Genomic DNA, 14,184 nt, shown 5'->3' on the forward strand with positions numbered 1-14,184 from the left:
CCTCCCACTCTTTCTCCCTCCCCATCGGGAATCTTGGCCCTCAGTGGGTGTGTGCGCTGTCACCAGAGGTATTGTACTCCCCAGGGCAGAGCCATGCTTTACAGTTTAGTCTTGCTCCGTCTATGCTCACACACTGATTCTTTTGAAGGAAAGCCCCTCGGCCCGGGCTTGTATTCAGGGGCAGTTTATCCTGTGGGTGGGTGTGTGTGTTCAATTGATGTACTGTATATGTATACCCCTTACATTCTCCTTTTCTTTAGGAGGGTTGCCCCTCCTCTTTGTTTTTAACCAGCAGGAATGAAAAAAAAATGCATAGACTCCATTCCTGGGTTGAGGAGCGCCATATGGATCTGCCATCAATACAAAAGACTCGTTTCGGCCATGCCTCGCTAGCTAATGATCAAAAATATTCAGCTTTTATGCAGATTCTTACCAGACTCGACTAGTTTATTATCACTGTAGCGTGGGTCAGACAATAGGGGAACGGGAAGCTTGTTGTTTTTGGTGTTGGTTCTTTGAGGAGAAAGGAGAGGGAGTGACGTACTAGAGGAGTAAATGAATTCCGCTCATGGGAGGAATTAAACAATAAGGAAGAGGGACAATAATGCCAGTGCTGTCCTGTGATCCAGTGAGGTTTCATGTGTAGTGGAGTTTAGGATGAGTTCTACAAAGAACGGACCGATAGATGCAATAATGGTTTTACGTTCTTAAATGCTAACACTGGGTTGAAGCATTTATTCAGTTCATGCCCAATGCAAATCAAATATAATGAAACCAGTGGCCCTAATATGGACTAAACGCTGAATCAAACAAATAAATAAACGGTAGGACGCAAACATTCATCTGCCCACACACTGATACACCATCTTTTAACATGATATGACTCAGGATAATCACACATCTTTCAGTAGAGGACTTATGTAGACGAAGGATTTGCTAATGAGGTGTTTCCTCTACTTATATCCATTTATCACACAGTATTAGGACAGCAGTGTGTTTAACTTCATCCAGAGAAAGCTCTAGAGGTGTTAATACCCCGTTTTACACTCATTTTATTCTGGTAAGCCTGCTGATTTTGGTAAACACCTGACCGCGGTGTGATTTATTTATTCAGTTTTTCAACAGAAATCCCTCTATTGTGTGGCTACGGCTTTAAAAAGAATTCCTGCTATCTTTCAGATGATCTTTTCTGCTTCTGCTACGTCTCCCTTTTGTTGTGTAAACCTGATTTCGCTTTGCACGAGCTGCTGCCGCTGAACTTCTTTCACCCGACCGCTCAGATCGATGCCAAGTCCACGCCCATAACGCAGTGATCTTCGCAGTGTACTCGCTGCAGTGTTTGGTAACATCAAGCTCCATCACACCTGCTAAGTCTCAGTGTCAACAGCTGTGTGCATCTGTAACTTTGAGCGTGCCCCGACGCCTTAGCTGCTCTGATATTTTAAGACTTTAATATTGTAAGAGCAGACGTGCCGTGACTACTGTGTTTGGGGATTATAAATAACGGAGTTCATGTCTTCGTTTCGCGTCTTCCAAAGCCAAGTATCACGCATAACTTCTGCTTTGTGAACTCCATGTCAAACAAAGAACAATGACAGTTTGCTCCATGGCTCAAATCTTCACAGGTTTAAATCCTCTGTGTGTGCGTGCCTGCCTGCATGCTGCCTGTGTCATCAATCTGCCTGCCTTACACCAGGGCGCATGACGCATACCTTTGTTTGGCCGATTGTGACATGCAGGGGTGATTGCGATCGTATGACTGATAATGACGCACAAATCCCCAAATCCTGCACTTGTGCGTGAGTTTATGTGTTGTATTTCTTTGTACTCGCACAGCCTTGCCAACCCCCTCCAGAGGCCAAACTAGGTCAGATTTATGAGCAAACTTATTTTCTCTCACTAGCTCGAGGGTACATGTCTCACCTAGTGAGAATGATAGATGATGAGCGGTTGATGTGTTCAGGGAACTATGTCATTTTGGAATTTTCCTTGCTTTAGATCTAGTTTCTGATTTTCCCACTCAGCATTCGTTCTTCATTTGTTCAGTATTGCCTTCCTGAAACATATATTATTAAGGAAAGTTGGAATACTGCTCGTGCGGGATAAGTTGCTCTGCTCTGTGTTACAGGTTTCTTGCTCTGTCCTTAGCCTTGTGTGCACCTTCTGTCTTGTGGTATATAGCTCTTTAGCTCTCCAGGCTATCTATAAGTAGCTGCTCCAGCTTACCTGTCACTATTAATACCTACAGATTAACCACCTGCGATTCAGAGGCACCTGTGATACGGCTACCCGACACGTTTTCAGAAAAAAGCTCCTCAAAGACAACACTTTTAGTTTTAGGTGGTATCTGCAGCTTGAAAGAGGGCCAAACAAACGCGAGGGGTGCTTCCACAGGAAACAGATTTTTTGCCAGGCTAGAGGGCCCACTTGGAGTCACTGCTTCTATAACATTACATCAATCAAATTTCTGTTTGCCAGTGTCGGATCTTCTGGCTGCTTCAGAGCAGCGTGACCCTCGGAGTTGCTCGCACAATCCAGCTATCAGCTGTCCTGCACCCTGAGCTGTGGAGACACTGCATCAGCTGTCCTGTATGTGGCACATTGCAAGCCCTGTAATCCTGACAGAGGGCCTTCACAATAAAAGTTAAAAAAACAACAATGTATATGTTAGTCAGTAGCACAGCAATGTTTTTGTAGATGCTCAAGTCCTTAAGCAAATATTACCACATCATCCTGTTAGTTTTCCTCATTTGCATGTAATTACAAAATCTGTTAATTAGCTAAAATAGTGCATATTTAGTGTACTAATAAAAACAAGAAAGCAGTTCTGAATAATGAAGATAATGACTGTATAAGGCCGATATCATTAGCTATTGCAGTTACTGACCACCAGAACACAATGTGTGACCCTCAACAAAGAGTTAATAATCTTTTCTTGTAAAAAGGCTTATCAGATTCCACAGTGACAATAACTTCATGTCATGTCATGTCACGTCTTGCCACGTCATGTCCTAATACTTGTTCGGGCTTCCCTCAGTCTGAGCGCCCCTGCCTCATATAGTAAGAGCTTGTCTCCCCCTAGCGGCTGACCTGCGTACAACAGCATGCTTGTCAGATTTGAATCCAGAGATTTTATGGTTAATGTATGAGATAGATTTCTTTTTCATAATGAAGAAATATTAATCACAAGGATGAGTCGCCACTGCAGCTCATAATTTAGAAAGAGCAAAATCAGACACCCAGTTTACCCGGATAATAAAACTTCCGCGGCACGAGGCAATTAAATCAGAGCTCTCTCCCCTCCAGCCGAGCCCTCTTCAGACTTTGATACAACACGCTCCTGGAGTCAGCTGAAACATTCACTTTATGAATTTAAATGTGCCCAGAGGTCTTCTCCGGGGCTTTGAGGAGAGATTCCTCTCCTGAAAAGAATACCACGTTTTGCTTTTAAGGACATTTAAAAGCTGAATGTTTGAAACATAGTGTGAATACTGAGCGGACGCTTACTGTGCAATGCCTTTGCTCTGAACCCCAGTGGTAAGAGTTGAAAAGTGTTACGGGCAGGTTTGTGCTTGTACCTGATATCCCTGGAGATTTGGCTCACAGGGCAGCACAATGTACGTAGTCAAGATAGTCTTGCTGATTGGGCATTCTGGCCAAACTGGTTAGCGATCTGTATGCATGGGAGTGAGTGCGCTCGCTTGTTTTTGTATTACTTGGAATTAAGGTGGTGCAGGGTAAGGTTAAAGGTTCAAATCCTGGCCACAGTGAAAAGATAGAGAAGCAGAGGGAATTTCCCTAAAAATTCAGGGACTTTACTTTTTTCTGTGTGCCTCTACTGTTTGAATCCAGAGCGGCAGGATTGTAGGACATTTTTCTTTTCCATATTTTCCTGCAGTTAAAGGTTTGTCTTTTCACTTAACCTCAACAGTTGTGCAACCTGTTCATGTATGTTACAGGAGCATGGAATGCCCTTCTCGGAGGAGGGATTTTGGAAAGCTTTCCTCTCGCTAATATGTTCTACCTGTGTGTTTCAGAGGATGATGTTGACTTGGAGGCTCTGGTGAATGATATGAACTCTTCGCTGGAGAGCCTTTACTCTTCCTGCAGTGGTCAGCAGACAGAGTCGACCCCGCTACTGCACAACGGACAGACCTCTTCCTCACACCACCACCACCACCACCACCACCATCAACATCACACACAACACGGCCATCCGCGGCAGGGCCAGCACTCACACGTGTTAAGCCACGTCTCCCCGGAGCCGCCTTCCTCCTCCTCCTCGTCCGCAGACTCGCCCCATTCGAGCCTCCGGCGGTCACAGCCCATGCACATCCTCGCCGTCAGGTAGGTGCTTCATCTTGTGATGGATGAAGAAAACATTTAAATATATTTTGCACTATTTTCTGACATTTTACAGACAAAAATATAATTACTGGCAGATTAATCATTAAGGAAAATAATATTTTACCAATAATAATGCATTCACTCATAGTTGAAGCGAGAAGCCAGTAGATAAAAAAATCAAAGAGGGCAATTGCACACGCAGGAACAAAAGTCTGGCTCTGAAGTTTAGTCTTAAACTCTTTGCAGCCTCATACAAAACATTTTCACTGGCATAGCTGCACACTCATGCAGAGCTCAACCCCTTTTTTCTCTCCACATTTGAAAAGAAACCTTTCCCCGCACACTGACATCCCTCCACACCCTCTTGATAATTGGGCATAATGTTTCCTCCCTGCTCCCAATCTGTGGCCCTTGAATGACCCGTTCCTCCTTGTCACTCCTCCTTTGCTTCACACTGCACTTGCAGGGGGAGAAAAGTAAAGATTCTCATTTATTTAAGAACCGAGTCCATATGTCTCACTCAATTTAAAGTGTGCAAAGCCACATCCTCCTCAAGGCTGCACACACACACACACCCATGCAACAGAAACACAGCTGCATGCATATAGTGAGCGTTCAAAGCAGAGCTGGTGTCAGCTCCCATTATTCGCCTTTGGACTATATGACAGAAACAGAGGAGGGGTGAACAGGTAATGGAGGATTCTCTCTTATGCGCTCCCTCTCTCTGGCTTTCAAACGCACAATCACACAGACGCAGGCCCCGAAGTTCTTATTATTCAGGACTGACCTCTGGATAACCCTGTTCTCAAGCTCAGATGGGACGACATCAAAAGGCCCGTTCCCTTTTGAACTCGCTGGGTTCTACAGTGAGGCAGAGTTTGACAGAGAAAGAGAGAAAGAGACCAAGAAAAATACACTGTTTCTTTTTTGTGTGTGTGTGTGTGTGCGCTAGCTGTCGAGCCGGAATTTCACAAACCGACCTGCCTGTTATTTCTTTTCTTCTTTTTAATGGTTAGATCCTGAAAAACTCATAATCAGCTGTCAAATTAGACTGCTTGTGCTTAACTCAAAAAGTGCTTTAAAGCGATGTCTTGATTCAGAATTGATGCTTTATAAATATTGCAAAGAAATAGCTATGAGGGTTGCGGGGGTTCTGTGATTTCCTCTTGGCGGGAGACTTTTGATTATGGGCTGATCAGACAGAAACAGACATGAGCCTGAATACTGTACAGCGGTGCTTTTTTTAAATCAGCCTCTCCTGCACATGTCAGCAGCTTTCAACTGAAAGTTCTCCCATTTCACTTTTTATGGGGATGTTCCAGGTCACGGCAACTAAAGCATGTTACATACGCCATAAGAAGCAAGAAATTTGCTCTTGTTCTTGAGGTGAGCAAGAGCAAGAACAATGTTTGTTCAGGCCAGGTTACATATACTTCTTGAGAAACTTTAGTGCACAATTCCGGGGAAGTCCTCATAGGGCCCTTGAGTTTCTCGTGAAACATGTGGGAGCTCAGAGAGTAGCGGTTAGCATTTAGACTTTTCCGCATTAACCACGCCCACTTCAGATTTCTGAGGAGTGAGAACATCTAGTTAGTTTGTTATTACAGCCTTTGTTTGGGAGTTCTCTCGGCCTGTTCTCGACACATCAACCGGGCAGAACTTTTTTCTCGCGTGGTGTCCGACAACTATTCTGTGAGCGGACATGGTCATCAAAACGACTGGCCGATATCGGAAAATAATAAGAAAAGTGCCTCTCGTCGTCCATTTCCTGCATCTCCCACAATGCTTAGCGCGAGTGACGTATGCTGCAGCGTATGCCCACCAGACTTCGACACTGCACTTGAGTTTCGAGTGAAGTATACACCGCGAGAAGCGAGAAGTTTGTTCTCGCTTGCAGGCCTCGTTTGGGAGTTCTCGCAGCTTGTTGCCCAGTTACTATTCTGTGGTAGAAATTAGTAGTGGACGTTGTTAATACGGAAAAGCGGAAATGCTAGCGGCCACTATGTGAGGTCCCAGATGCTAATATTCGTAGTGGCACCGTTAATCTCTACTGAGAGATCGGCATACTGGGTGTGGGTGCATGCTGAATGACCGGCGTTATCAGACAAGACACATTCGTCAAAATGACTGGCCTACATCCGAAAATACGTCGGCATCCGTCGGCCAATCTCCCGCATCTCCCATAATAGCGCGTGTGACGCATGTTGCGGTAGGAGGGCCTTGTGAGGATTTCCCCGGAATTCTGCGTTTGAGTTTCTTTTGAAGTATAAATTACCTTGCTAGAACGAGCTTTTTCTAGTGCAGCGAGAACAAATGTCTCTCTTCTTGCAGAGTGTGTAGCAAGCTTAAAGATTAAAGTAAAAAAAATTGCCCCAATAATTAGCAAATAAAAATCACATTGTAGCTTGACTCCTGTTTCCATTGTACAGGAGGTTGCAGGAGGAGGAGCAGCAGCTGAGGACATCATCTCTCCCGGCCATCCCCAACCCGTTCCCCGAGCTCTGCAGTCCAGCAAGCTCACCTGTCCTCAGTCCTGGCTCTCTACCTCCTGGAGAACCATCTACATGCAAATACGTAAGTAAAACACCACTCAGATTCACTGTGGAAACTTTCCTGAAACTATGACCTTTCAGGAAGTAGTGTGGTTGCACTGGAAATAAAACACTGACTCACATTGCGTAAGATGCTTTTCCCCCATTGAAGAAGAGACTTTGAGACACATGCTGATTTATTTACATGCTGGGACGTGTGTGACTCAAGTTAGCTGTTTTGAAGGATGCAGAATGTCGTAAATCAGCTGTTTCAGCGGTCATGTTGGATGTTTAGGATTGATTTTTTTTTTTTCCCCCCTGCCTGACATCTGCTTCATGTTTTGCTCATGTGAGGCATGCTGATTGCTTGCATGTGATGGCACTGTACCGTACAGTGCATGTGTGTGTTCAAGAGGCTTTGTTGGCTTTGTTTGAGGAAAAAAGAATGAGGTGAAAAGTGGAAGAGCAGAGGTTGTGTGTGTGTGTGTGTGTGTGTGTGTGTGTGTGTGTGTGTGTGTGTGTGTGTGTGTGTGTGTGTGTGTGTGTGTGTGTGAGAGAGAGAGAGAGAGAGAGCGTGTATACCTGCACGCATGATTGCATATCTGTGAGCCTGTTTGTGTGTTTATGTGCTGACAAAGATTTAGAGACTGGCTTGTCTATTCTTGGAAGTCAGACTCCCCTCCATCGTCACTTTTAATGGTCTTCATATGGAACCAGCCGATACTGGTTACAGTAACATACCAGTTTACAGTAAAGCGAGGGCGGACTTATTCTCATAAATACTCTCCCTGGCTAAGATCCTGCCTGTTCTGGTTATGGTTTCTATGGTGCAAGATTAGTAGACTGCACTTCCAGTTAAGTCGTTTCCAGTCAAAACCAAAGTCTGAGTTTAATATGACCTCCTCAGCTTTCTCGAACGTCAGCTCATTAATAGCATGATGAATTGATAAACCTGTGGCATCTGGTAGGCAATTAAAAAGCTGGGGTGTGTTGGTTTTGAATCACCATCTGTGCCATGAATAAATCTCTAAATGATTAATACTGGACTTGTTTGTTTTTCATGGGAGGGGGAGCTGTTTCTTTCTCTGTGGAGATGTTGTAGGCTCGCATTACTAACGGTGGCATAAACTCAGCACTTCTTGGTAAATCTTACTTCATATGTTACACAGGTGGAAGATTAATAATGTTTCGGTAAGCGGTTATGGGTTTTGCTTTGAATTACTTGCTGTGACATAACTTTGGCTGTGTGTACGTCAACCAGCCTGGTCTGGTAAATATTCCGAAACCAATTTACGAGAGTGGGTGACTTGCTCAGGATGGGAATGTTGTTGATTTTTGAATTCCCAGACGGTCTATTAAGAGTGCAGTAAAGGCCAGGAAGTGGAGTGGGGGATTGGAGGAGGTGCAGGAGCATTGGAGTTTAGCGGCAGACGTGAAATCTATTACCTTAAAATAATTACACAGTAGAATATCTGCGAAAGTGGGATTAGATGATTTATAAACCAACTTTACTTTTTTAGCCCCTTCACTAAATCTGGCACTAATGGAGCACAGAAACATTTATGTAACATCCAATATAAAGTTGTTTGCTCATACAAAGTGATCCAGTCACACACTATACAGATACTGTAGATATGCACAGTGTTTTTCATTGTTCTCCTTTGTCATGTGAGATTGTTTTGTCTGATTAATGTATGAACTAAAAGGATCTTTGTAAGTTTATCAGTCATGTTACAAACTAAGAATTGTAGGGCAACATAAAAGGGACAAAAGTTTGACATCACATGTTGAAGCATTGCCATACATCTGCTCAGAATGTACTGAACGCTCAAACATGCCTATAAACTGTTGCTAGATATAAGAAAAACAAAGTTTTCACGAAATGTTTGTCAAGAAACAATGCTAGGAAAGCAATGGAAAATGTAATGCCTCATGTGTGTTTACAGTGCACACACTCGTGTAAACTTTGTGCGAATGTGCTGTGCATCCATCCATGCATTGGGGTGTATTTCTTTTAAGTTGCCTGTGTGTTTGCGTTCGGGTCCGCCTGTTTGTCTCTGCAAGTTCTGTAAACTATTTACAGCATTGGCAGTGTCTATCCATTGTTGATGGCAATGGAAAGTATGTCTCATTGCTCCTCAGTGGAAATTTAATTCAGCACCTTTTGACTGAAAAAAAAATTCTCCCACGGAGCCATCACCTCACACGCATGTGCCTCTTGGGTCCAGCTTTGGAGACTAAAGCCACAGCAGTACCACTACTTTCCTGCAAACACATATTCAGTTGTTATGTGGTTAAGATAAATAATGATGTTTTGTTTTTTTTAGGTTGGTGAGCAGGTAAATTATTGCACCCGTGCTCCTCGGACAATTTGAACCATATGTGCCCTGTTTTGTCCCATTTTTCTGTCTCTGCCTTTATCCTTCTCGTTGTTAGTCTGCCTCTATCTACCCGTCTCGCTGTCCTCCCAAGTATCCAGATGAGGCAGCCAGCCTGAGAAGTTTCTGCATTTAGTTTACTGAATTTTCCGACCTCCAGGCTCTTTCTGACAGACTCTAATACTCCTATCCCCCTGCTCCTCCTTACCTCACTCCTTGGCTTCTGTGCAGGAGTCATGAGGATGTAGTGCAGGATTGTCAGTAATCACTGGCCGAGCTGTTTGACGTGAGCATATGATTTCCTTACTTTCATGTACTATCATCCCCATTTTTTCCCTTCATTTCTCTCTCCAGCTTGTCCGTTGAGTTATAGGGAATGTATTTGTTTACACTGTTTGTATTTCAGAAGTGTTTACATGGTGTGTAAGAGGGGTGATAGTTGCCCCTCCTTCATTTACACAGCGTCAGTGTCTTGTCAGTGGTCTATAAGTGACAGTGATCGTAATGTTGTCCTTGTGGCGCTATCTGGGTGATAAGCCCTTGAGGTGGCCTATTTTGTCCATTTTCAGTACTGACTTGCAATATTCATTAATTTATCAACCTGTTGTATGTACTAAACCTAAGATTTAAAGGACCAGTGTCTCAGATTTAGTGACATCTGGTGGTGAGTTAACAGATTGCAACCAACTGAATGCCACTCACCTCACCCTCTCTAACCAAGCATGTAGCTTGCTGCTGAAATCGCAAAAGCTAAAGCTAGTGTTTGGTCCATGTTTTCTGGGCTAGAAAAATGACTGACTCCATAGAAGAAGACTCTCTGCTCCTTTAGATATTCTACACACCTGACCTTTAAGCTTTTGTTCTGTAAGTGTACAGTCTATAAAATGTACAAGGCAACATCAGAATTAATTGCTTTTCTTAGTGTGAGAGCTATAGACTGATTAAGAACTTTGAACTAGCAAGCTGTCAATCACGACACAGTGTCGAGGGTTACTACCAACATGGATTTGTGTAATCCTAAAGCTCCATATATGTTCCCATGAACAGCCAAAAAGCAAGTATTAGAAGCATGCTACACTCACTAGGAGCCTGGCCTGTATAGCCATGTTGTGCAGTGGAAAAATCCATAGGAAGCCTTGAGTGCAAGGCAGTAAGCCAGTATATCCATAAGTTTTTTTTCTGTCTAGATTCTTGACGTCTGTCCTCAGCAGTACAGCACTTGGACACTGTGTTCCCATAGCGGCCCCACTGCTACTAGTGTGGGAACACTGATTTGATGACTGGGTTGCCAGATTTTGTTGGATTTAGTGTACTCGGACTGGATGTCCTGTAGCTCACTTTCCGCCATGGTAAGGCAGGCTCCCCACGCCCTGTATCTGCTTCCCTAGTCTGCGTTTCATTATCATCCTAATGGTTAGTCTATTTTTGTGCGTCTTGGACTATATGGCAGCGTTTATCTTTCTCTGCTTCTCTGTCACAGCTTCACATTTTGGTCCTTTACTACAATCCAAGAATTCTTGTTGATCTTAGCTAGGAGTACTGCGTAGAGTGTGCTGTAATAATTCAGCTGGCTTGATGAATACTTATATGCACAAGATGAAGTAAGAATCTCAAAATAGCACATGGTGCCAGACAAGCTGGGGAGTTTGGGTTGGCAGTGATAATGTTAGCAAATGGGCTGTTGGTCCTCGCTGCCAGCATTGTTGTCCAGCTGAACAAGTAGTGACTGAAGAAATAGGGCTTTCCGTATCATTCAGGTTTAGGCAAACTCACAAGTAATCTGTGTACCATCTCCTTAGTATCCTTTTCTGTCTTTCTCTTATCTGGATTGTGTTCTTGGCAACTGCTCTGCCACAGTATCCCAAAAGGGATCATTACCATTTGCTCTAATGATGGTTACACTGATGACTTTTCCATCTCATCTCACTTTTCCTCACCTCTCTCTCTGTCTCTCTCTCCCTCTCCCTCTCCACATGACTGAGTTGAGTGAGTCAGATTTCAAAGCTGTGAGTCCTACTTATAAAAAAAAGCATTTTGTGAAAGTTGCCAGCATGAAGTGTACTGTTCTGAAGTATAATCTAATTGACCATGAGCCCATACTAGCAGCCTCCAACTTGTAGAAATCATGAGACCTAATTTAAATGAATTTATATGATTCTTAAAGGGACAATTTCCCGTATTTATGTGGATAATCAGACAATGTTGGTTTTAATTATATTCAGTTAAAGCAGTAACTTATTCAGTGGGTGCTATATGGACAAACAGTTTCTGAGTTTATCTGCTTGCATGAACATTACGGTGCTTCCTGCATGTGCCAAGATGCACTACGCACAATGTGCCTGTCTTGCTGAGGTGTTGCAGCTGGCTTTGTTAAAATGTGTGTAGGTGTCCATGTCCGACCATGCTGCTTTAAAACACAGAACAAAGAACTTAAATAGCACTACATCTGGGTAAAGAGAAGCCATGCACATTTTTTATAAGCACTCACGTCTATTACTTTGTTGGTCACACATAGTATTGCATCACATGGGGGACCCTGACCGGGGTTGGGTGCTTGCTCAAGGAACCTCATCCATGAACATAGAAGGGAGGTCAATCTGGGACCCTTCTGCCCCAAACATCTCTAATCACACCTACATAAAAGTTAGACGCCCAACGTGGGGCTCGAACCCACGACCCTGAGATTAAGAGTCTCATGCTCTACCGACTGAGCTAGCCGGGCTACAGCATTGGCTCCCACTGGGTGGTTGTCACTCCAGACAAAACCGTCCCACACTGAATGATTTTTATTGGTTTCAAAGGGCAGTTGGAACAAAGCCCGTGCCAGATACTCCCAGCAACTCCATTTCTGGATGGTCTGAGCCATTGTTATCCCCCAGCAAAGCTGATGCAGCTGCAGCCTCAACTTCTCTCCCCTAGATTGTTTATTTTCTCTCCTCTGCCTAAAATAAATACCCTGGATATCAATGTGTGCCGGTAGCCAATAGACTGTAAAAAAGTATCACCCATAAGATACTCTGCTCTTGTATTAAAAATGCCATTTACACATAGTCATTTGTTTCACTAATATTCAAATTTTGATTAAAGCAGAGTAAAGTGACTTCATAGCCAAGGTGTGTCTGCAAAATCCCCTGTATTATCAGTTTAACATACAAGTTACAGCATGTGTTCTAGTTGCTGAAGAGAAAGCAGAGGCGTTTAACTAGAAACACCTGATATATAAATAATGGGCATCAATCCATCTCCCTCTGCTCACACTCTTAGCAGTGAAACATGGCATTCCCTGGCTGCTGCCTTCTTGAATGCTGGAAATGCTCCGGGTCAAAGGGCAGATTTTTCCACTGTAAAAGCAGAAAGGAATGCTGTCGATGCCCAAACCGTTGGCCTCAATTTGTGGGAACGTCTGTGGCCGTGCGCAGGAGCCGTGTTTGTGTATTTAAAAGGGGAGGGTGTGCTTTTGAGGAGGCTCTGTTTTGTGCACTCAAAGTGTATTTGTGTCTGCGTATGTTTGTCTTTTTACAAGCAGGGAATTTACATGTGCGGGGCGAGCTCTCAGTCCGTCTCATTGTCCAACCGGTGTGTTCTGCAGTTCGCGCTGTGCGGCGATCAAAGGTGACGCGGTGCTCGGCTGCTTTTAAACAGAGGAACATACAGGCACTTGTTGTGCTGTGTAATCAACGTCCCGTCACGTTTTTATGATTTGTGAGATTTGCACTGTTTATGTCGCTTGGATTGTTTATGTCTTTGTGATTATTTGCAACTGATGTGAATGTAAATTATGCACATCAACTGGATTTCTTATTGAGCTTGTGCGTGTGTGCATCCATGTGTGTATATTTGATGCATGGCTGCCCGTTGGCCTCATTAATCCTAACGTTACATCTAGTCTCTTAGCCCAAGGCACACACATACACACATACACACTCTGTCTCTATCTCTATCTCTATCTGTCTCTCACACACACACACACACACACACACACAGCCACACTTGCACGTTAACTGATGCTCTTTGTGGCTGAGGTAAAGAGAGCATACAGGCAGTACAGTAACCCTTTGTCAGCATACATATCCCTGCTCTCCTTCTCTCTCTCAAGCACACACACAAACCAACGTATACACAATGCATCAGGTGACTGAGTGGATTTGCAGCATTCAGTGCTGTGAAATACAAATTGTTTGGCTGCCGTCGAACAAATGCGACCTGGAGGAGAGCCAGGCAGGTTTGCGGTGGAGTCTGGAACATCTCATGTGTCAGCGCCATATTTATCCCTCGCTGCTAAATGGAAACATGCCTCGACCTGCTAGCTAGACCTGTTACTGCCACACTGCCACAGAGACGCACACACACAGGCGCGAAGCAGGCACACACACGCATACACATGGCCTGTTTAATAATACGGCGGGATGGGCTGATTAGTCCAAGCAACGGCTTAGTTCAAATAAATAAGACTTCAAAATTGGCTCTGGACAAAGTCAACACATCGTAGCTTGTGCGAGGACCGCTGTTGGGTTCTGTAAAATTTAGTATGTACATTTGATTGTTATCAAAGAAATTGCTTAGGAAATGGACCCTGAGCTTGACATGTCATAAATAGAAATAAAATAGTGCCACCAAAATGAAGACTTCTTAAGAAGAACTTTGCTTATTCTTAGTCTAAGTGATGTGACGCAAAATGTTGGTTGTGGAATGAATATGTTACTTGATAAATTAGTTCACACAGATTCAGTACAAAAGTTCTCCTAACACACTAAAGGTAATTTATAGTCCCACGTCACTTTGACACTTTGGCTTTAAGTTGACGTGCACCTCCCCAGAAATGTAACCACCCATCACGGTAACCTAGACCATAGCGGCTGTGATTGGTCTAAAATGCATTTTCTTCTTCACGTGACTCAGTTCTCCTACGTTCAGCCGCTTACAAACGG

The 14,184-nt window shown here is 43.8% G+C and overlaps 1 protein-coding gene across 2 annotated transcripts in view; it reads left to right on the forward strand.

Moving 5' to 3' along the window:
- Window positions 1-14,184, forward strand: part of grb10b (growth factor receptor-bound protein 10b) — a 63,099-nt gene that overhangs the window by 24,312 nt on the left and 24,603 nt on the right. For both annotated transcript variants that reach the window (XM_084556210.1, XM_084556211.1), the window contains exons 4-5: window positions 4,038-4,347; window positions 6,777-6,921. In XM_084556210.1, coding sequence (XP_084412336.1) covers window positions 4,038-4,347; window positions 6,777-6,921 — 455 coding nt within the window. The remainder of the gene's footprint in view (window positions 1-4,037; window positions 4,348-6,776; window positions 6,922-14,184) is intronic.

This window comes from Chelon labrosus (genome assembly GCF_963514085.1).
Source record: "Chelon labrosus genome assembly, chromosome: 12".
Lineage (NCBI taxonomy): Eukaryota > Metazoa > Chordata > Actinopteri > Mugiliformes > Mugilidae > Chelon > Chelon labrosus.